Source organism: Orcinus orca, chromosome 18 (assembly GCF_937001465.1).
Source record: "Orcinus orca chromosome 18, mOrcOrc1.1, whole genome shotgun sequence".
NCBI lineage: Eukaryota > Metazoa > Chordata > Mammalia > Artiodactyla > Delphinidae > Orcinus > Orcinus orca.
The window spans coordinates 73,013,302-73,037,886 of record NC_064576.1 but is presented as its reverse complement, the minus strand read 5'-3'; the positions used below and the strand labels follow the sequence as shown (position 1 = coordinate 73,037,886).

Sequence of the window (24,585 nt, the reverse complement as noted above, 5' to 3'; positions counted from 1 at the left end):
GTCATGGGAAAAATCAGAACATCACTTATAATGAGCTATTTTCTCCTAAAACCATTCTTACCACCTTAATAGACTTCAGATTGATAGTGTTTTCGCTATCCTTCAAATTGCATTCAGTTTTTAAAAACTTATTTTATCTATTAAAATGTTGAATTATAGTGTTACCATTTAAAAAGCAGCACATATGTATATGCTCCGTGTATATATACATTTATTTTATTTTATATATTTATTTATTTTGGTTGCATTGGGTCTTCATTGCTGTGCACGGGCTTTCTCTAGTTGCAGTGAGCAGGGGCTCCTCTTCGTTGCAGTTCACGGGCTTCTCATTGTGATGGCTTATCTTGTTGCAGAACACAGGCTCTAGGTACACGGGCTTCAGTAGTTGTGGCACGTGGGCTCAGTAGTCGTGGCACATGGGCTTAGTTGCTCTGTAGCATGTGGGATCCTCCTGGACCAGGGCTCGAACCGTGTCCCCTGCGTTGGCAGGCAGAGTCTTAAACACTGTGCCACCAGGGAAGTCCCTATATACATTTATTTTAACTATAAATGTCTTTCAGGATTTAGGATTATTTCTTTAGGGTACTTTCCAGAGCTAGAATTTCTGGGACAAAGGCTGTGCATAGTTTTTAAGCTATTGAGATTGAAAGCAGCAGTTTTTGTGATGTATACACCAAGCCATAGCCAGACGATCCTCTTCAGGATTACTCCAGAAGTCCAACAGTTATTTATGAAGAATAAATTTTGTTTCATACTTCCAAATTTTATTTTTATTTTATTTATTTATTTAGTTAGTTAGTTAGTTAGTTGCACCAGGTCTTAGTTGTGGCTCCAGGGCTCCTTTAGTTGTGGCTTGCCAGCTCCTTAGTTGCAGCACACAGGCTCCTTAGCTGTGGCATGTGAACTCTTAGTTGTGGCATGCATGTGGGATCTGGTTCCCTGACCAGGGTTTGAACCTAGGTCCCCTGCATTGGGAGCACAGAGTCTTATCCACTGAGCCACTAGGGAAGTCCCAACACATGTTTGTTTTTTTTTTTTTTTTTTTTTTTTTTTGGCCATGTTGTGGGATCTTAGTTCCCCAACCAGAGATCGAACCGGGGCCCTCGGTAGTGAAAGCGCAGAGTCCTAACCACTGGGCAACCAGGGAATTCCCCTCTAATTTTTACATAAGTAAACATTTTGAATGGCTTCTATAATATTAGTATACTAGAAATTAAAATATGCCAACTAATGATATTATAAAATCTTTTCTATTAACATTAGTAGCTGAAATCCTAGTTAAGCTATAACACATATATTTACTTTTATGGTGTGTGTTTAGATAGTTTAGATACTAACGAAAGGAGTTGATGGAACACATAGGTTCAGCTCCGTTTTACATGAGCTGTATTTAATTTTTCTTTGCTATATTTCCTAGCGACGGAGGGTACATCTCTAATTATATAATTTTTCTCAATGTGTATGGACAAACTTAGTGGAATCAACATAAATCCATTGCCCTAACTTAAAGCTTACTTTTCCCCCTCCTCCCTCTTCCCTGAGGTACGTTTAGATGTAAGAAACAAAACATTTGCCCTTATAGTTGTCTGTAACAGTATTCACTACACTATAGAGCAGAATTATGAAAAAGTGGTGGCTGTACTGTAGTAGACAACTTAAGGTATATGTGCGGAAGTGAGCTAACATAGTGTACTTAACAGAGCCTGCTTGCAAGGTTGGCCCTGGGCTGATGTCTGGGACCTCGGAGGTGGGGAGTGTTCCGGTTTTTCCCTAACTGATGAGGGTGGTTTACTGTTCCTAGACTCTGTGCAAACAGTGTGGTTTGTGCTGCTCACATGCTTTCCGTCCGGGAGTGTGGGATTCTGGTGTGTGCTTCTCTGTAAAAACCCTGGTGCTTCTCTGAGCAGATATATTGCCTTTGTGCTCCTGGACGAAGAGTGGGCCGTGTGACCCCTCGTGAGGAAGGGGGCATAAGGAAGCCCACAGATGAATCCCTCTAGTCTCCACCTGCGTCTTTGCCCCTTGAGATCTGGATGTGTACGTTTACTACACTGCTGTGGTAGATCTTAGTCGCGAGTGCAACCCTGTGCTGAGTTCCAGTGACTTTCTGAACATGGAAGTGGTCTTGGGGGACCCCCCCACACACCAGTCAAGGATCTTTGTTACTAAATTTACTGAGAAACTGTAGGGATTATATTTTAAAGCGGTTTTATTTATGCAGTAGTCATCAACATCATACGGAGAATTTAATGCATTTCTGATGTTGTTCTGTAATTTTTAACATTTTATTTCAGAAAGTTCTACACAGTAGAAGTCTGTCCTGCGTATAGGATAGCTGTCTAGAGTAGCCTGGGGATTTGTCTGACAGGTTGCATCAAATTGCAGAGAACTCCATGACCTACAGACTTAACTGTCAATGATTACAATTAAACACTTTCTTTAGACTCACTTTCTCCTCCTGCTAAGAACAGCTAGTGGATAGAAATGGACTAAGAAATAAAGCTTGTCTCTGACTCACTGACAGAGTGAGTGGCGGAGGGAGGGGGAGAAAAGCGCTCTGATCTCAATTTTAGAGTTGTCCTTTTATACCCACCCTTTAAGTTATCATAAGCAATATCAAGGAAAAAGATTTATTAATTCATTGTATGTTTAAGATCCTGTTAGAATTTAGGAGTATAAACTTAGTGTCTGTTTTTTGGGCTATAAACTGTGCATTGTTTTATTTGGGAGGGGGTGTGATTAGGGAATTTGGTTTAAAAAAAAATCAGTAAAGTAAGAAATATATCTTTAGTAGTAACTTCGTTTTTTGTATTCCTGGATATGATCATATAAATTCCTTACTATGATTTTCTCTTGGATGAGGTCCCAAATACTGGCCCTATTGTTAAGTAGATAAAACGCTTCCTCTGTTTGTCTTTAATTCATTCATCTGTTCAGTATGAGATATATTTTGGTGATTTCTAATCTAAACCATTCTCTTCAGTGTAGCCGTACATGACAGTTTATTACTGAGGATTTAATGTGGTTATTGGAACTTTGTTAAAGTTAACAACTTTAGTTACAGCAGCATTAACAATTTTAGTTAGCATTAGTGTAACCTAGATTTACCCAGGCTACATAGATCTGGAAAGAGTGGTGCTAGAATAATCAGACTGCTGTGTTACAAGAATGCCCTTCGCCTCAAGTTCTTCAGGTTCTTCTCTTCCTCTCACATTTGCTTGTCTCACATTTGCTTTTAAACAGTGACAGCTGGCATCTATGCCACTTGATAGCATGAACACTTGCTTTTCTCCTCCCAACTTGTTATACTCAGTTAATTCTGGTGTTGGCACTCTTCATTTCCTGTTTGTAGCTATTGCTGTACCAAGAAGAGGAAACTTTCACCTCTTTCTTTTTCCTTTTCGATAAATGTATTGTGTGCTGACACCGCGCCATTACGTGTGTAGTTGGGAATACAGAGAGGATTAAGGCGCAGTTCTCCCCTGCAAAGAGACAGTTTGCATTGTGTGCTACTTGCAGCAAAAGATAAAGTACAAAATGATGGGAATAATTTTTAAACATGAGTATCAGGAGAATTTTTATAGAGTAAGAAGATTTTTCAGAAGTTGAATTGGAATTTACTGTGAGGGTGGGGTTTAGAGAGCTCGGTGTTGACAAGGAGGGTTGTTGATGAGTGTACCAGAGGAGGGGACGGTCTTCAAGCCTTGTGGATCCGTGAAGCAGCCTGGTGCCTTCAGGGAAGCTGTATCGAATCTTTAGATGAATCGAAGAGGATCGTCACGATTTCAGTATTGTCTTTCTGTCCATGAACATGGGCTCTCTGTCCAGTTCTTTTCTCCAGGTCTTCTTTAATGCCTTTCCACAAAGTTTTATAATTTTCTGTGTTCAAGTATTACATATATTTTGTAAGATATTCTGAGACACATTTGTGGTAATTGTTGGTATTATAATTTGGCGTCTCAAAAATAAAAATTTTCTAGTTCATTATTCTTAGTGTGAAAATATGTGATTGACATTTGTGTGTTGGTTACTTTGAGACATTCTATTTCTAATAATTTGTAGATTATTTTATATGTATATATACATATGTATATGTGTGTGTGTATATAAAATTTGAACACTTACTTGCAAATAATGATAATAATCTCTTCCTTTGTAATCTTTTTTCTGTTGTTTTCTTGCATTGGCCAGGGCCTTTAGTATGGGATTGTACAGAAGAAATCATAGTTGACATTTTTGTCTTGTACCTGATTTTAAAAGGGATGCTCCTAATGTTTTCATATTTAGGAGGATCTTCGCTCTGGCATCTTAGATACATTTGTATCTGAGAGGACACCTTTTAAAAAATTCTTTGAGAGAAGAAAATATTACATTTGTTTTTCCTAGAAGGGATTTAAAAGCGACCTTAGCATTTGTTCATGAGGCATTTATTCAGCGACTTCTGAGGGCCTCAAAGATGAGCAAGACAAAAATATACACTTTAATGGAGTTTATAGCTTTTATTTTTCATTTTATGACATTTTTAGTTTGAATTGTTTATCATTATCATGCCAATTAAAAGGTTTTAGTTGATAGGTATTGCCAAATATTCTTCCAAAAGAGATTGTAACAATCGACATGAAAAATGTATGACAGTATTTATATGCCATCCACCCTTTTAATAATTGTCTAAATAAACTTTTTAATCTACGCCAGTCTGAGCCAATGATACGCTGGCTTTACTTTGCATCTCTTTTAATTATCAGTGAATATTAGCATCTTTTTATATGTTTGAGGCATTTAATTTTCTTTTCTGCAGACTGACTACTTGTATAATTTGTCCATTTTCTATTGGTTGCTTTCTATTTTCTTAATGATTTTAAGAACTATATAATAAGATGATTAGCCTTTTACTAAGTGTTGCAAATATCTTTTTTTTGCTGTGTAGAAATATTCATTTTTTGAAGAAGTTAAATTCTATTTTGACCTTTGTGTTTTGTATGTCTTCATAACATTATATTTAAAAAAATGTTCTTTGAGATACTTTTCGTTTTAAACTCTTAAATATTAAATCTGAATATTTATTTGTTTTTTTTATGGGTGTAATGAATGGAAGGGTGAGTCACTTTTATTTATTTTATCTAAATAACCATCTGTTTGCTTTTATCTTTACTCAATTCGTCATTTAGGGATGGCTAGTAAGTTGGCATATCTGACTACTGTCCATCTCCTCCCCTGAAGTTTTATCTTATGCTTATTTTTTCATATATATTTGGGGTCAAGTTTCATGCTTATTCTGTTGTGTTGACCCACTGTTCATGGGAGCCTTTATCCAATATTTTTGTTACTATAGCTTTCATCACTTTTTTAGTATCCAGTGACCTTATACAGTACTTTTTTCTTCCTTTTACTTTTTCAGTCTTCTTTCTTCTTCTTTTTTTTTTTTTGTTCTTCCTCTGTACTTGCTTTACTTTAGTAATTTTCCTGGCTATCTTACTGCTTATTTTTCCAATGAATATAATTGGTTTGGCTAAATAAAAAAAATTATGTTGGTTTTCTTATTGAGCTAGCATTATGCTTTTAGATTAGTTTGGGGTAGAATTGACATTTTTACAACAAATAGGTACAGGTATTTATTTTCTTTTGTTCAAGTTATCTTTTGTTTCTGACAGTAGAGTTTTACCTTTTTCTTCATGTAAGTCCTGCACATCCTGGGTAAGTTTGTGCCTAGATATTTTAGGTTTTTATTGCTAGTTAATGTAAGTGGAATTTTGTTTTTTGCAATCTGTTTGTCTCTCCCCCCTCTCCAACACACACACACACACACACACACACACACACACACACACACACACACACACACACACACACACACACACTCACTCCCTCTCTCCCCCACCCCCCACCCCATACGCCCATTGGATTAATGGAGTTTTCTTGATCCTTCTCCCCTCACCTGCAGCAATAATTTAGGTATTAACTATTTTTGTTGAGATGTAATTCACATATCATAAACTTCACTCTTCTACAGTGTACAATTCAGTGGTGTTTAGTATACTCTCAAGACTGTGCAACCATCATCATAGTCTAATTCCACAGCATTTTCATAACCCTAAAAAGAAACTTCATACCTTCCTATTAGTAGTCACTCCCCATTTCCCCCCTCCTCAGTCCTTGGAAACCACGAATTTACGTTATGTCCGTATGGATTTGCCTCTTCTGGCCGTTTTATGTAAATAGAATCATACAACGTGTGGCTTTTTTGTCTCCGGCTTCTTTCGCTTAACAGTGTTTTCAAGCTTCATCCATGTTGTTGCATGAATCAGTATTTTTTTCCTTCATACAGGTGAATAGTATTCCATAGTAGAGGCGAGATCACATTTTGTTCACCCGTTTATCAGTTGATAGACATTTGAGTTGTTTCCACTTTCTGACTATTATGCATAGTGCTGCTTTGAACAGTCATGTACTGGTTTTTGTGTGAAGATAATGTTTTCAGTTATCTTGGGTAACATACTTAGGAGTAGAATTACTGGTGTTTAACAGTTTGAGGAACTGCCAGACTGTTTTCAGAGTGATTGCATTATTTTACACTCCCACCAGCAATGTGTTAAGGATTTCGTTTTCTCCACTTCCTCATTAACACTTGTTATTGTTCTTATTTTTGATTATAGCTGTCATAGTAGGTATAATGTGGTATCACTGTGGTTTTGATTTGCATGTTCCTAATGATGTTGAGCTGCTTTTTACCTGCTTATTGGCCATTTGTTTATCTTCTTTGGAAAAATGTCTATGCAAATCCTTCGCCAATTTTAAAATTTGGTTATTTTTGTTGTTGAGTTATAAGAGTTCTTTATATATTCTATATACTGGACCTTTACTGAATATATGATTTGTAAATATTTTCTCCCATTCTGTGGGTTGGCTTTTCACTTTCTTGATGGTTTCCTCTGAAGTACAAAAAGTTTAAAATTTTAGTGAAGTCTAATTTCTTTTTCTTTTTCCCTTGGTTATGTGTGCTTTAGGTGTCAACTTAAGAAACACTTGTTTAGCTGAAGATCATGAAGTATATGCTGGTTTTCTTAGAGTTTTATAGGTTAGTTCCTGCATTTAGATTTTTGAGGTAATTTTTGTGTACGGTGTAGGGTAGAGGTTGGATGTTACGTACTGTGTTTTGGTTTTGTGTATGGTCACCCCTAGAATTTTACCATGCATGCTTTACTCAGTATGAACTTGTTGAAGTCCTTCCTGCCCTCTTTCAGTGTTACAGTAACCTAGAATTTTAATTACACTTTGACTTGAACCTATCTCAGCCTAATTGTTTCACTGTCAGTGCTTGTTCAGATTTACCCATACATTCTTTTATTCTGTGCTTTTTGGGGGAAGGAGTTTTCTTCTGTATTGAAGTGGATCATTTAATTGTTCTTTTGCCAAGGAGATGTGAGTGACCTTAAAAATGTCTTTACTTTTCCCCTCACTTGCAAATTGTGCATAAACTTTAAGATGACATTTATTTCCCTTACTTTGAGCACATTTTTTCATTGTCTAGTGTTGCTGATCAGTCTCCTGTGAATGTAATTGTCCTTTTTTTTTTTTAAAGATAATTTGTCTTTTTTTGCTTTTGTAGCTTTTTAGGTTTTTCTCTTTATCTTTGGCATGCAACAGTTTCACCTGATTGATTGAAAGGGACTTGTTTTTACTTATTCTGTTCAGGACTCTTGTTTAGGATTTCTGGAATGAGGATTTCCTAGTTCTTGAATATCCCAAAGCTTTTCTTCGAATATTGCTTCTCCAGTATTTTCTTTATCCTGGAAATTTGCCTTCTCATTCTACCTTCTGTGTATCTTAACCAGTCTTTTATATTTTCCAAGCTTTGTTTCTAGATTCTTCTCTGGTTTACTTTTCTTGTCTTTGTGTCTACCTTGCTATTTAACTCACCTGTTAAGTTTTTTCTCCTTTAATTTTAATGGTTATAATTTTTACTCTTATAGAATATAGTTCTGTTTAAGAAGGACAAATGGGACTTCCGTGGTGGCGCAGTGGTTGAGAGTCCGCCTGCCGATGCAGGGGACACGGGTTCGTGCCCCGGTCCAGGAAGATCCCACATGCCGTGGAGCGGCTGGGCCCGTGAGCCATGGCCGCTGAGCCTGCGCGTCCGGAGCCTGTGCTTCGCAACGGGAGAGGCCAAATGTTTGTCACTTCTTTCATGTCCTTAATCATTTTAGTTGTAGGGTTTTTAAAATCTCCTTTATAGGGTTCTGTTATCTGGGATTCATTGTTTTCAGGGTGCTAATTCTCAATGTATTGTGCATATTTGATTCTCATTTTGGGAGTTCTTTTCACATGGGATTATTTTCTGGGGAGAGATCATGTTTGTTTGTTTGTTTGTCGAAATAGTTGGTGTTTGCTTTACCCAGGTGTCCATTGCCAGTGCAGTTTAAGTTTTATAATTACCCACTGGGATCCCTATCACACAGAATCTCCTGGGGCTTTTTCTCTCCTGCACCTGTGCATGGTGCAGGCATTAGGTTTCCATTTCTCTTGAACCCCCCCCACCACGCGCCAAGCCCTCTTCCTTTCCTCCATCTCTGTTCCACAGACAAGCCTACCTATTGCCTGTGGGCTGACAGGTAGCAGTTTTCTCCTCCACCATTGCCTGATGGTACAGCTTTTCCAGACTCCTGGCTTTACACTGGGATTTGAATTTCATTCTCCACATTTTATGTGCTGAAGGCCATGTTTCATATGCCTATGTGAACATGGAAGCCTTAACTTGTAGACACTATATCTGGCCTGGGATGTGGTTTTCCAAAGTTCCCACAGTATAATCTCTAGTTCACAATTTTGCCTTAATTTCTTGCTCTTGGAGTTTTTGCTTCTGTTGCTATTCTTTTGATTTCAGCTATGTTTTTAAATGTGGGTATTGTATTTTATCGTGCAGTTCTATGTGCTCATAGTTTTGGTTGGGGTTGAGGGAGGGTATTTGTTTTATTTAGCTCAGTCTCTGATTTCCCAGAAATATGATTGTCTTAGGTGGCTGTTTGTATTTAGGAACGATTCATTTGGTATTTTGTAATACTGGAGCCATTTACTTTATGCATTCTGTCATTATTTACAAGAGTCTTTTTTGTTTGTTTGTTTCCTTGGGTTTTTCAGGTATAGAATTATGTCATCCAGAAACACTGATACTTTTACCTTGATAAGTTAACCTTAAATTTTAAAAATTTCATTTATTTTGTTCATTGCTCTGGTTAATTCGTCCAGTGGGCATTTCTGTATTGTTCCTCACTTTTCTTTGAATTGGGTACTTTTAAGAAGGATTTGTTCGAATGTTCTAAAGCGATTAACTTACACATGACTTAAATATCTCAGTTTGCATATTCACTTAATAAGAAATTACAGTGTAATTATTGTATATGATCTCACCAAAATGTCATTTTAAGAGTTAATTACAAAAGTAATGCAAAAAATAAATACACAAATTAAATATTTTTAATTCAGATTTTTTTTAAAATACAGATTTTCATTCTTCTTGTTTGTCTCTCATGGTATCCTCAGTGTGTTGCTATGTTTGCATACGTGTTCATGTGATTGAGTACTAATTAATAGCAAACTGTTGTAATAACCACAAGTAGCGCCCCTGCCTCCACCCCCCCATATAAGGGAAGATGGAACTTATAAAGGAGTATTTACATGCAAGAGAGATGAAATGGAATCTGTTCATTCTACTTCACTTTGATTTTTAGTTACTGATTTCTGTAGTAAGGTTCTGCTCCTTTGTGCTGTCTGTAATTTAGTGTTACATGCAGGCAGTTAATATTAAGTGTGTTGTGCTTATCGTCTTCACAATACCAAGTACAGAATAACTCTCTCCAAGCAGCTTTGTGTGTATTTTACTCGATTCTTCAACATGTTTGCAAAATATTTTGGTGGCACAAAGCTATGCCTTTTGTGGCTGGATGTTTCAGTAACTTAGAGGTCAGTTTCCTTTCTAGCTTCCCATACAACTTAAATATTCTGTTACCCTTATGGGTGGTGATCCTTATTACTGTTTTACATGTTTTATTTTGTATGTGTTTAGATCATGCCAGCCAGCCTCAGCTCAGATATATTAACTCAGATTTCAGTGCTGAAACTTTGTACTAGAATAGCCACAAAATTTAAAATTCTGAAGAGAGAGCTTGTAACTTACAACCTGTAAATTCTACTAGATTGTTTTTGGTAGTCTTTTTCCTCGTATTTTGCCTTAAGGAGAGATTCTACCTTTTGTTTCACTTGTACGCCTGCTCTGGTGCCAGACTCTTCCCCTCCTCTCCTGCTGCACCCCACTTCCCCTACCCTGCTCCCACACGTCGTTTAAGTTGTCACACTAACGCTCCTAAGTGTAATGGACCCCCTTTCTGTTCTCTGGTGTATGGCTTAGGGGTTGGGCAGCTGTATTAGATATTGGCTAAGAGCACAGGCTTTGGAATCAAATAGACCTGAGTTTCAATCTTGATTCTTTTGTTCAGTAACCTGTATTTGCCCTTACAATAAATTTTTAAAAATTATTTTTAAGTTAGTTTCTTCCTCTGTGAGGTGACTGTTGATATACCTACCTCACAGGGTTGTTGTGAGGATTAAATAGTCGTGTATGTGAAGCACTTTTATTACTGCCTGACATATGGAAAGTGCTTAAGAATTGGTAGCTGTATTTGCTGCTGTTATTAATTTAAAGGTAGTAAACAAATTTACTCATTTTTGGTGACTTGGCCAGTTTTATATTGGAAGGGCTTAGAGACTAGCTTTAGGAAAACTGTAGATGCATTTCATATTAGATGAGTGGGGAGTATGTATCTTTTGAAAATAGTTGAATAATCCTCCCAATTTTTGCAGTATGGATTGACCTACAATTAAATGTATAATATACAGAGTTAGAAAAAATACAGAACTCTGGAAAAGTTTTTTAAAAATTAGGCTCATATGTAGGGCTTCCCTGGTGGCGCAGTGGTTGAGAGTCTGCCTGCCGATGCAAGGGACATGGGTTTGTGCCCCGGTCTGGGAAGATCCCCCATGCCGTGGAGCGGCTGGGCCCGTGAGCCATGACCGCTGAGCCTGCGCGTCCAGAGCCTGTGCTCCGCAACGGGAGAGGCCACAACAGTGAGAGGCCTGCGTACCACAAAAAAAAAAAGAATCATGAGTTTTAAAAATTAGGCTCATATGTTAATATAATAGCTTGGCTTCCTTATAAGTATTTTTCTAAAGGGTTTTAGACTTTTAAAGTTTCTCTTAGATGTATTTAAGACATACTTGCGAAATTCCTGGCCTATTTTAATGTCAGTGCAGTAGACATTGTGTTATAGCAGGAAGAGTATTAAACTGGAAGTTTGGAGACTTGGGTTTGAAGCCTGGCTTTGCTGTTGGCTGTGCACATATGTCCTTGGTCAGATAGCAACCCCCCTGTGTGTAAATTTCTCATCTGTACTGCGGTGCTTGTTACCTGAGCTACCTTCGTTGCTCAGAAAATCAGACAAAATAATTATGTCAGGGCTCTTTAGAAAATACAGAGGGCTATCCAGAGTAAAAATAAGTATTATCTCAGTTCTCAACCTTATTTTTATTCACCTACATCTTTTCAAAAAACAGTGTTCGTGTTTTATGAATTCTTAGCAATTGAAATTCATATCCCTGTTAATCATATTTCTGTGACCAGAAGCATTTTGGTAACTTTTTTCTTGAATCGTGAGATGGCATATTATTTCAAAGGTGAAGTTTTTCAGTTGTTTCCCAAATAGCCAGAAAATAGCTCCTGGATAAGCTAATTCTTTCAGGAAGTGTAACTAACTGTGGCTGGAGAAACCATTTTCAGTCTCTGCTCAGAACTGATCGCCTCCATTAAGCCTTTGACTAAACTGTGCCTGGTTTTACTTAATTTGCATTCCATCTGTATGGAGGCATGGAGTTGACAGTACATTCGTTTCTATTTGAGTGTTTCTGTAAGCCATTTTATGTCTTTTACATGTGACCTGGCCTTGTTTTCTCAGATAGCTTGGAATCTCCTGAGGGTTGAAGACAATTGTCCTTTCCCTTTCTCCACCATAGATTCATGATAGAGGATGCTCTGCATACAATGGTTTCTTGCTAGTTGTGTTTAGGTAAAACTCACACTAGAGCAGAGTATGCATCTGCAGAAATTTTCAGTTGTCTACTATATAGCGTATGCCTGTTTAAAGACAAAAGGCATCAAAATAGTATACGTCTTGATTTTAAAAAAAATACGGTATTTAAGCGGCCATGTATTTCAACTAAGACTAGACTTAGTTTTTTTTTTTGCTTTTTCAAACCATTCTGTTAGTAGTATTTGGCCAAAAGAAATCTAATAAATCTCATTAAATAATTTTATTTTTTGATAGTAAAATATTTTAGGGGTATGTGATATTTGTATTGTTAATAGCCATAGTTTTAAATGATTCATTACAAAAAAGGAATTATGCCTTTTATTAAAGAAAGGCTTTTATAAAAGGCATAATTTTATAGAGTCTCAGTTATTTCTCACTTTTTGATTAATTTATTAAATTATCAATAATTCTTATTATTGAAGTTTCTCATGTAAACCTTGATATGGAGGAGACGTATTCTTACAGTAAATATCCTAATTTATTTGGGAATGACTATATTTGAAAAAAAGAAATTCTTTACATTTGCTTTTAATCAGAGCTTTCTCTAAAACGAGACAAAATTGTCTTTTATTTTTGAACTTAAAGAATTTTGCTAAAGATGTTTCTTCCAAATGAACATTTGCATTTTATTTTCCAGATTTTTCTCTCTGAAACCAGTTTTTGCTTTCTAAGAAACATTTTTACATCTTCTTCAGGAATGTCATTGTCTGCTGGATCTTCCCCTCTGCACTCCCCCAAGATCACTCCACATACTTCTCCTGCTCCCAGAAGAAGAAGTCACACTCCAAATCCAGCCAATTACTTGGTGCCTTCTAGTGCCTCTACACCTGTTAATAATCCTGTCTCTCAGACTCCATCTTCTGGTCAGGTGATCCAAAAGGAAACTGTCGGTGGGACGACTTACTTCTATACAGACACAACTCCAGCACCTTTGACTGGAATGGTATGTCTGCATTTAAAGGAGAAAAGAGAGGGCTCTTATAACAGCTTCTTCTTATTAATGAGATTAACGAGGAGGTTTACCCAGTCCTGTATCTTTATACTGTGATGTGAAAAAGTAATTAATTTCTGACTTTGATGATAATTCCAGTCTCTTCTTACCTGTTCAAAGTAATCTGTTTCTGCATTAATAATATCTCTAGTTTTGGCCAAATCTGCTTGTAATCGGAAGTTATATTTAAGCTCTAGTTTATTACTTTATGGCATGTTTTGCTTATGGGGTTACCTAGTACTTGTGCTAGCTGGTGTTGATGTTTGCTGACTTTTGTTTGTAGATACAGGTAGTTTCACCTCTGAAGTTAGAGAAAGTAGTTAGAGAAGTAGATGAATTCTTATCAGTAGTTGCTGAGAGCAAACCGATGATAAATGCTTGCTCAGGCGAGGCAGTGATTTAATAGCTAGAACTCTGGATGGTGGAGGACACAGTGATAGGAGGCCTCCAGCATGGGTCACTGGTAAGGAGGGAGGACGTTCAGGGAGCCCTGATTATGGGTAAGGAAAGAGCTACCAAAGGACTGTAGGGGGGGAGGGGCCGAGAGGGAAGCGTCATGTTCCATAAATTGTACACTTTTAGTTTCATAATTTTGTCCATGTTCAAAAATTATTTAGCTATAGAAAAATAAGTAGTAGATGAAGATCTCATGAGTAAGAAAGCCAAATTCCATTAAAATATGAATGCTGGTCTAAACTGTAGATATTTGACAAAATCATAACTGACAGGCTTAGATGAAAAGTATGTTTGGATTTTGGTAAGCAGATTTTGACCCCATAAGTTAAATTAATGGTTTATTTTGATTACATTTAATATTTTACTAAAAGGCAGTTTGAGTGGAAAGACAACAGATTTTTATTTTTCCTTTTTAAGAGTCCCAGTTCTGCCATTGTTTTGTGACTCTTGAATCTTAGTACCTCTGAGACTGGTCCCCCGATCGTAAATGAGGTTAAGCACACGACCATCGTATGAGAAGTAAATGTGAAAACATTGGTAGAAGTACTTGTAAATCATGTAAAATGCTTTCTAAAAAATAATAAAATAGCTAATAGTTTCTTGTTTTGTTTTGTTTTTGGTCAGAGATCTTTCAAAAGTTATCACAGAACAGCTTGCCGAACTGAAGGTCAAATAATTGAGGTAGAGTAGAGACTTTCCTTGGTTCTTTCAAGTAAGAATTCCATCAATGTTTTACTTTTGGGGGGAGGGGTTATTATATTTTATCATTATTTACGTTTTTTATTTTATCATATTTGTAGAAAAAAGTTAGTTTAATCTATGAAGAGGTTCTTTTGTCACAAAACTGACTCAGCTGTTTTTGTGGAGATTATATGTGGCACATTTTTGTAATGTTTTTACCCTTCAAACCACTCTTAAAAATATGCTCCTGGTAATCCTGAGGTAGTCATGCCCAACTATACTACCTGATATAAGGAAACCAAGGCAAGAAAAAGGAGGCACTCTTGTCCCTTCAGGTATAGGTTAAAGGAGACCTTACAGGTATTGCAAAATCACTTCCTGGTTGAGGTCCAGAGCAGAAGAGCCACATGAGGGCAACAGAAATCAAATGAATTCATTTTTAAAAGAGAAAAAAAAATGTTTGTTTTGGCTTTAAAAATGAAAGAATAAAACAAAAGATATTTTAGGATGTACTTGATTTTGTATCGTGGACCAGTTGAAGGGAAGGAGAGGCAGAGGAAAAAGGGAAAAAAGCGGGGTGGTGAGAAGATTCCAATTGGAAGAGGCAAAGACAAGAAGCTGGAAGCAGAATTTAGTAACTTTGTTGTAGTTTGATTGGAAGGTATATTGTCATACCCTTCTGTTCACCTCCACGGCTGACCCAGAGTATGTTGGTCCTCTTTTCTGTTCTAGTTTGAAGTGTTAAGTATCTAGATAACATTTTGTTTAGTTTGGTCGCTAGAAACCCTTAAAGAGGACAGTTCTTTGGGCGTCCACGGCAGAGTTACTACATGATCTGACTGTGCCCAAGCACCGTGAATATCTACTTTCTTCCTCTCTTCCAGCTGCCTTAAAAAAATGCTTACAAAGAGCTCCTTTTGCCTCTCATTGGAGCTGAAATTTTACTGTATCTGAAGAAATGTTTCCTTTCTCATTAGATTTTTAAAAACTTGTTATTCCAATAAAGATTATTTAAAAAATGAAATCATTCAGAAGGTGTACTAATAATAGCTTTTCTCAGGTGTTTAATTCACTATTATTTAAAGATTAAAAGTATCCATTTGTCACTGTCATTTAAAGATTAAAACTTTACCGAAATAATGATAAAGCTTATCAATTGATCATGGTATTTTCCCCCTTCCTATCTTTCAGGTTTTTCCAAACTACCATATTTATCCTCCAACTGCACCTCATGTTGCTTATATGCAACCAAAAGCAAATGCACCTTCCTTCTTCATGGCTGATGAACTCCGACAGGTATGCTTTCAGAGTTCGGGGTGGAAATACTTAATGTCTTTCGTGCTTTAGCAAAGAACTGGAGAAAGAACAGAGCTCCTTTCAAATTGTATTACTTAATCAAATATGCTGTAATAAAGAAGATAGAATTTACAGTTTATGAGACTAATTGATATTTATTTAAGGAAACCCATTTTTAAAGAAAATTGCAAGTAACTGTGTTCAGATGTAGAACACGGAGTAGCTATTTAAATGGGCCACCTTTTTGCACGGCACCTCCTGTGCACTGGAAGGTCTCTGAAGTATATAAATAAATAATTTAAATGGTTTCTAACCACTAGACAACTTTTTGCTAATATCTGTAGTAGTTGGCTAATAAGTAATTTGGCCTAGAAATGAACTTCATTTTTAAGGCAGCTCAATGTTTTCTGTAAAGTAGGTTTTATAAAATTATTTAGTTTTTTTTGGCAGTGTTAAACAGGTATTATTTGATATGTAGAATTTTACTTTACTCTTCGATTCTCAGAAATGTTTTTATTTCACAGAAGTCAGTTGCACCAGTATAATGTTTGTAGAGTGAATTATCGACGAGCTTGGCCACAGAGCTAGCCGTATGCTCTGGGTTATAGCACTGCTACTTGAAACCAACCTTAGCGATGGGCAGGTCTATCCAGGACTGGAATTTAGACATTTCACATTATTGGAAATGTTATGTCCTGATACCAACATTAAAAAGTACACATGCCAAAAATATTAGTACTCAGGCTCTTCAGTTGCAATAGAAAGTCCAGATTTCAGAAGTTGTGTTTAGATGTAAATATACTTGTTTTCTTTTCTTAGGAGCTGATTAACAGACATTTAATAACAATGGCTCAGATTGATCAAGCAGATATGCCAGGTAAAATGCAAGTTGACTGATGCTTCCTTTTAAAGGAGAGTGTAATCCTTATGTAGTCCTACATGTTTTTATGCCTTAAGCTAGCTAATTACTATTTTATGACTATATTTATTTATTTGAAACCTACTTAAGAAGAATTCCAAGATGCCATTGATCTAGTATTTTTTCAAAGAATTCTACATGTGACAAGATTCTAGTTCATCCAAAAAATAGGTAGTTTTAGAATTCATGGTGATTTACCTCATCGTGCACTAGAATATTATTATCTTTTGAAACGATGAAGTATAGGTACTTAAGTAGGGGTGGGGAGGTGAGTGTTATTATTATTGAGGCTGCGGCATGCCAGACAGGGTACTAAGGCTTTCTGTGTGTAAGTTTTTTCCTCACAAAACTCCTGTGGCATAGATACTAATATTATCACCTTTGTTTTACGTATGAGGAAACTGAAGTTAACAGGCAGGTTAAGTAACTTGCCTCTAAGAACAAGTGGCTAGTAATTATCTGACCGAGTCAGAATTTAAACCTCGGTTTTTCTGACTGTACCATGATGTTTCTCAGCATTAAAATCTCTTTGCCTAGCTTATTCGGTATAGGCACAGTGAAATGTGGTGTAATTTAGGAAAACTTTATAAATAATACAGTAGGAATACATTTGCTGTAGCGATAATCTCAAAACACCTGGTTGTAATCACGAATTCAGCACAGTCCACTGTGTATCCTCTTGATCGCTAAAGAGTTCAAAGGAATATGTCTGTCTGGCTGTTATGTCTTAAGACTGGGCAGGAAACTTACCTGTCATAGCCTTTGAAATGTTCACGTTGGAATTTTCCTTATTATTAAGCATTGTCTTTGAGGTCCTAGCTAGGGTAAAAAAAAAAAAAAAAAAGTTAGAAGATGCTATTTACAGTGGCTTCAGAATATCAGTACCTAGGAATAAGCAGAACAAAAGATGTGTAAGATATCAGTGGCAGAGATTTACTAAGGTGTTAAATAAGATAAATATAGAGAGTGAAGTACGATATTCATGAATAGGAGGACATAATGGTTGCCATTTTCGTAAACTAATCTATAGATTCAGTATAATTTCAGTCAAAGCACATGAGCTATTCTTACTCATATACTTCTGACACCTAATTCGTGTCCTAACAGTTTAATTGTTAAGGGCTCAGTCCCATAAGACCACTCCTTCTTCAGATGCCAGCTGAAATGGGGTACCCAGGCTACTCAAACTTCTCTCTGGCCAACTACAAATTTGGGGGTTTCCACAATATGCCCTCAGGTTTGGCGATTAGCTGGAATGACTCACAGAACTCGGGAAAGCACTTTGTAAACTGTTACTGGCTTATTATAAAGAGTACAACTCAAGGAACAGCCAAATGGAAGAGATATATGGGGCAAAGTGTGGGGATAGGGTGGGGTGTGGGGAACTTCCATGCCCTCTCCAGGTATGCCACCCTCCCAGCACCTCATCATGCTCACCAACCTGTAAGCCCTCTGAATCCCTCTGTTGAGGAATTCTTATGAATGTTTCATTGTCTTGGTGTGATTGATTAAATCTCTGGCTCTTCGTGATTGGCTCAGTCTCCAACCTCTCTCTCCTCTGTGGAAGGTTGGGGGATTGGCTGAAATTTCCACACTTCTAATCAAGATTTTATTTTATTTTTTTATTATATTACAGCATAGCAGAGCTTTTCATAGTATATGGTAAATATATCAAAGAGTAAAGGTCCAAGACTACCTGAAGCACTTTGAAGATTATGATTAGGGTTCTGGGTGTATTGGGGAGGGAAGGCTTGGTTTGAGTCTGTAGTAACTGAAACAGTGTCATAATGGCACTGGGTTAGACAAATTGATTACTGGAACAGACTAGGGAGAACCTAGACACATTCTGTGATAGAGGTGGCTAATCAGTGGGGAAAGGAAGGCATTGGAAAGAATGGTTTTCTTTATGGTAAAAGATTGTATTGTTACAATTGTATCATGATCTCAAACCACATGCAAAAACCAGTTCCAAATAGATTAAGAATTTAAATGTCAAAAGCAAAACTTTAAAATTCGTACAATGAAATACAAATGCGTAAATTTAATCTTTCCGTAGAGAAAGATTTCCTATACTGGAGGCAAAAATTCTTGACTCTTAAAGAAAGTACTGATAAATTTTACTGAATTACGGTTAAAGGGACTTCCCTGGTGGTGCAGTGGTTAAGAATCTGCCTGCCAATGCAGGGGACACGGGTTCGAGCCCTGGTCCGGGAAGATCCCACATGCCGCAGAGCGGCTGGGCCTGTGCACCACAACTACTGAAGCCCGCACACCTAGAGCTGGTGCTCCACAACAAGAGAAGCCACCGCAACGAGAAGCCCACGCACCACACAAAGAGGAGCCCCCACTCGCCGCAACTAGAGAAAGCACGCACGCAGCAACAAAGACCCAAGGCAGCCAAAAATTCAATTAATTAATTAATTAATTAAAAAAATTAAAAACACTCCAAAGATATCTATAGTAAAGAAAAAACTTGAAGAAGGTATTTACACAATTGACAAAGAAATTAAAAACCACAAATTAGTAAGAGCCTGGAAAAAAAAAACAACGAAACAGAAAAATGGCCAAAAGGTAGGAATAGGCATTTCAAGAAAGTGGAAATTCATACAACGAAAAATCTATGAAGAAATGTTGAACATCACTGATGATTAGGGAAAGACAGATAAGATATCATAGGAAAGTCTGACCATGTGCAGTAGTAGGATGTGGATCCACAGGTTCTCCAGTACATTGCTGTTGGTTGTATAAATTGGTGAATGTGTTATCACTTCGGAAAATTCCTGAAGCTGAATATCTGTGTACCCTGTGATCTAGCAGTTCTCCTAGATACAGGTAAACTATATATTTTTAACTAGAAAATATATAAAGTATCCATAATATCACTGCTTACAATAGCAGAAACTTTGATCAGTCCAAACGCTCATCTTGAAGGACAGTGGGTGAATTAACTGATACTGTCAGACAATGGAATATTACATGGCAGTTTAAATGAAGAAAGTACACTTCATAAAGAAAGCAGTAATGTGGAAGAATCTCAGTAATGTAATATTAAGTTTAAAAGTGAGCTGCGAGAGACTACATAGAGCATGATACCTTTTTATAAAGTTGAAATTTATATATGTATTTACATTATCAATAAATGCATGTGTATATGCATATATACATAATAAAATTTTGAGGAATACATATAGGTATAATGAAACTATATAAAAACGGAAGGAAGAGAGAGAAGGAAGGCAGAGGTTGGTAGAGAACCATGTATTTAGATGACCATTCAAGTCAAGGTCTGAGGCTTCGTTTTGTGTGCCAGGTTTGCAGATGCTTACCGTATTATTAAGAATAACTAACTGAATAAAAGCAGGCCATGCATGGACATGAGCTAGTGATTTGAGTGTCACAAACTAAAGATTGTGGTTAATCCAATTCTGTGCACCCGCGTTCAAACAAGGTTTAATAAGTGGTTTTTTCTGTTGCTTGTCTCACTCTGATCTTTTTTATGTCTCACGTTTACTGTTAACCTTTGACTCATTTTGACTCATTTATTAATCTTGGTCTTACTGACTTTTTCCTTTCCCTTTTCCTTTCTATTCTTCATACTTCCATCAAATTAGGACTTCTCAACTCAAATCATAATTTATTTCCTGTAGGTCAGTGGTTCTCAGCCAGGAATGATTTTACCCCTCATGGGTCATTGGGTCATTTGGCAACGTCTGGAACATTTTTGATTGTCACAGTTGGCAGCGGGGTGCTACTGGCTACTAGTGGGTTGAGGCCACGGGTGCTGCTAAATACCCTACAGTGCACAGGACAGTCCCCGACAGCAAAGGATTGTCTGGTCCAGTATGTCACTAGTGCTGAGCTTGAGCAACTCTGCCATAGGTTTACCATGGTGAGCCTCAGACATTCAGTATCTTAGATCCAGTCTGTCATTCTCTATGTTCTTTGAGGGGACGTTGGGTTGAATAGAGGAAAGAAACTAAAATTTTCTTTATCATTATTTTTAATGTTATTTGGTTGAACTGAGCCCCAGACTAAATATTGGGCTAAATTAAGGAGTGCATTTGTCTGGGATCTTCCGAGTTGGTTTTCTTTACTTTGATTTTTGATGCCAAACGGTGACTGAGACACCCCTGTTCCCTCTATTGGTACTTAATTTTGTGCATTTGTTAAACTGAACTAGAAACAAAGAACAGCAGAACAACAAATGAATATTCCTGTCTATTAAGGGAAACATTGGTTTTCAAGGTTAATATTAGGCCACATATGATTATTTCAGAGTAGACTGGGAAGTGTAGGGTTAAAAGATGATTTTCCGAAAAAAGGTTAAAATCAGGATGTACAGATATAAAAAGGAGAAGGTACTAAAGATTTTATTTAAGTTGTGAGGGAGCCAGTCCTATATTACAAAACACATCATAGATGAGGAATATTGAAACAAATGTGTAAACTGTCTTTTCCACAGGGGAGGAGGGAAGTCCGTCGAGCCTTCACCAGACAGAATTGCCTATAGACGAGAATTATTTTGCAGTGCGGTATTTATCAGTTATTTACAGCTTAACAGAGGTGTAAAATATCTCCCACAGAATCAGATGCCAGAGGGTTATCCTTTAGACAGTGCACCGTTTTCCACTGAAGCACAATTGTTTTCCTTCAGTGTGTAGAATTCATGACTTGCTTAAAAGTAGACAGAGGGAGAAGGGAGTTCAGAGCATAACATTTTTAGCTTATTGTGGCCCTCACACAGTCTCTTTGTCACACTGATGCTCTGAGCACCGGTGTTTGGTGTAGTAAATTTCAAGTCCTTGTTGTTGGTCTGTTGGTCTCACCACTCTTTCCATTTGTTTTAGCTCACTGGAAGCAGTCTCATCCATCATTTTGTAGTAAACATGCCAGATCTCCTGTAAGATCTTTCCTAATATCCTTGGAACTGGCTTTCCTCTCCATGGCTTTGTATTTCCATGTGTAGTGGTTCTCAGAGCACGTGACCCAACAGCAACTTTTCATTATCACCTGGGAACTTGTTAGAATCGCAAATCCTTGGGCCCTGGTTTAGACCTACTTACTGACTCAAAACTCTGGGCATGGGACCCAGCAAACTGTGTTTTAACAAGCCTCTAGGTAATTCTGAAGGGTGCTAGAGTTTAAGAACCAGTGCCATGGTGAATTGTACTTTTTTAAAAGCTATTTTGCTTGGTACTGTATTGTTTTATGTAAATCTCAATCCTTTTTCTCTAAGCCTCTTGATAAGAACCCGTATTTCATTAATATGTGTTCACTAATACATAGTGGATACTCAATATATTTTTACTAATTTGAAATTAATTCCCTTATTAAGTGCTCCTTATCAAAAAACTAGGAAACAACATTTATTCATCATTTGTTTCTTTGTGGAAATTGAACTGATTGTTCAAATAAAAAATAGTAAATGGGCAAAAGTTACAGCTATATTCACTTGTGTGTGTATTTCCCTTATACCGCCTTTCTTCCATAGAACATGCCTTGACCTTGGTTTGAAAGTTAACAATGAATTGATGTTTATTTTTCACTACGGTCAAAATTCGATCTAGGGGTTAAGAGCACAAGACTACAGAATCAGAATCCTGGGTTTGCATCTCAACTATCTCTCTAGATGTGTGATTTTCACTTTCCTTGTTTATGAAATAGGGAATCCTATCTCATAGAATTGTTTCAAGAACTAAGAGATAATGAGTGTAAATATTTGGTAAAGGCAGAGGGGTCATTTTGGACCTGTCTTCTGGAATTTCTTAATGTCGTTTCACTTGTATTTCTTAATAGGAAATACAGGGGAACATGGCAGGCATAGTGGTAAAGCTGTTTTAGTTTTTTTCTTTTGTGTTTTGCTAGGTATTCAAACTGTGCTATTCCAATGAATGGTTTGAGAGTTTGATACAGATTGCTATATTTGTACATATAAATCGATATACATACACAGACATATTACATATACACTCCAGTTTATTGTTATTTGTTTTCAGTTTCTTTAAAAAAGAATTTCATATACTTAACACCATTGTCTAAATATGTTTTTACAAAATAAGATGTTTAAAGACAAAAACTGTCTTGATTTTTATTTTACATCAGAATCAGAAATGGTTAATATCTCATAAGTGATAATGCGAATTGTTTCTAACAGCTGAGAAACAAGAGTGGTGTGCTATTATAAAAGACAAATTTTTTTTTTTTTTTTTTTTTTTTTGCCGTACGCGGGCCTCTTACTGCTGTGGCCTCTCCCGTTGCGGAGCGCAGGCTCCGAACGCGCAGGCTCAGCGGCCATGGCTCACGGGCCCAGCCGCTCCGCAGCATGTGGAATCTTCCCGGACCGGGGCACGAACCCGTGTCCCCTGCATCGGCAGGCGGACTCTCAACCACTGCGCCACCAGGGAAGCCCAAGACAAATATTTTTGAATGCATGAAATCTAGTTGTTCTTTTGTTGTTTTATAATGCCTGTTTTTATTGATAGTGAGACGAGTGTGTCCTATAGAATTGTTATAAATGTTGACACTGTTCTAGAATACAGTGTGTTTGATATCTGGTTTAGAGTTGGTTTCTTCTTCATTACTTTGAGATCTGAGAGATTTGTGAATGTCTGCAAGTTAAAGTCATCTTCTTATGAATTACTCTAGCAGTCCCTACAGAAGTTGACAGCTACCATAGCCTGTTCCCTCTAGAACCACTGCCACCACCCAACCGGATACAGAAATCAAGTAATTTTGGATACATTACGTCCTGCTACAAAGCTGTAAATAGCAAAGATGATCTGCCTTATTGCCTTCGGAGGATACATGGTAAGGAAGATAAATTATCCTCTTTTAGGAGCATATTAGTGAGGCTAAGATTATTCATAGATTCCTAAATGAGTTTATTTAACATGAATTTAAAGGATAATACATATATTATTTCATTTGGAAATTAGTATTTCATAAGTGATGTATAACATGGCTTTTTCTGCACATTTCTTTTTTTAAAAATTAATTAATTTATTTTTGGCTGCGTTGGGTCTTTGTTGCTGCGTGCAGGCTTTCTCTGGTTGTGGCGAGCGGGGGCTACTCTTTGTTGCGGCGTGTGGTCTTCTCATTGCGGTGGCTTCTCTTGTTGCAGAGCACGGGCTCTAGGCGCGGGCTTCAGTAGTTGTGGCTTGTGGGCTCTAGAGCTCAGGCTCAGTAGTTGTGGCGCACGGGCTTGGTTGCTCCGTGGCACGTGGGATCTTCCCGGACCAGGGCTCGAACCCATGTCCCCTGCACTGGCAGGCGGATTCTTAACCACTGTGCCACCAGGGAAGCCCTCTGCACATTTCTGATGAAATAAGGGGGAGATGTCATTTACAGGTTAGCAGAAAATTTTTTCTTTTTCAGGTTTTCGTCTTGTTAACACAAAGTGCATGGTATTGGTGGACATGTGGAAGAAAATCCAGCACTCAAATATCGTGACCTTGCGTGAAGTGTTTACCACTAAAGCTTTTGCAGAGCCTTGTGAGTGACTTGTAATGGTCTTTTTGCTAGTGGGCTTCATTATTTGAAGCCAGATTGCAGTAATGAGTGTTTGTGTTTTATTTTAAGCTCTTGTGTTTGCATATGATTTCCACGCTGGAGGAGAGACTATGATGAGCAGACACTTCAATGACCCTAATGCGGATGCCTATTTCACAAAGAGAAAGTGGGGTAAGAAAAAGATTCAAGCAAGCTGTGTTTGACAGATGCCTTTGCTCTGTGGAAGAGTAGTTTTGTATTTTAAAACACATGTAAATTTAGCCCTGTAATCATTCAGCGTAAAGACCCTATTGCATTTAAAAAAGAAATACCTTAAAGAAATGGAGTCAGTATGTAACAAGTTAGGAAATAACATGTTATGTACATGTATAGACTGAGATGAAGGTGGGTTATGAAAGACTCATGTAAATACCTGAAATTTAAGTAGCTGAGAACACGATAAAAGGCTTTTTTTCCTCTTAAAATTTTTTTTCTTTAAAAAATATAATGCTTTCTGGGGCTTCCCTGGTGGCACAGTGGTTCAGAGTCCGCCTGCCGATGCAGGGGACGCGGGTTCGTGCCCCGGACCGGGAAGATCCCACATGCCATGGAGCAGC

The 24,585-nt window shown here is 37.3% G+C and overlaps 1 protein-coding gene across 12 annotated transcripts in view; it reads left to right on the top strand.

Annotated features, from left to right (window-relative positions):
- PAN3 (poly(A) specific ribonuclease subunit PAN3) overlaps positions 1 to 24,585 on the top strand; it is a 118,047-nt gene that overhangs the window by 68,820 nt on the left and 24,642 nt on the right. For 8 of the 12 annotated variants that reach the window (XR_004478083.2, XR_004478082.2, XM_033409383.2 and 5 more), the window contains 7 exons: positions 12,833 to 13,080; positions 14,209 to 14,265; positions 15,457 to 15,561; positions 16,381 to 16,438; positions 23,126 to 23,287; positions 23,855 to 23,971; positions 24,059 to 24,160. Coding sequence is in view for 10 of the 12 variants with exons in the window: in XM_033409383.2 (XP_033265274.1) it covers positions 12,833 to 13,080; positions 14,209 to 14,265; positions 15,457 to 15,561; positions 16,381 to 16,438; positions 23,126 to 23,287; positions 23,855 to 23,971; positions 24,059 to 24,160 (849 nt within the window). In the remaining 2 variants the exon portion in view is untranslated. The remainder of the gene's footprint in view (positions 1 to 12,832; positions 13,081 to 14,208; positions 14,266 to 15,456; positions 15,562 to 16,380; positions 16,439 to 23,125; positions 23,288 to 23,854; positions 23,972 to 24,058; positions 24,161 to 24,585) is intronic. The other 4 variants (XM_033409378.2, XM_004281762.4, XM_033409381.2 and 1 more) reach the window with 1 other exon arrangement.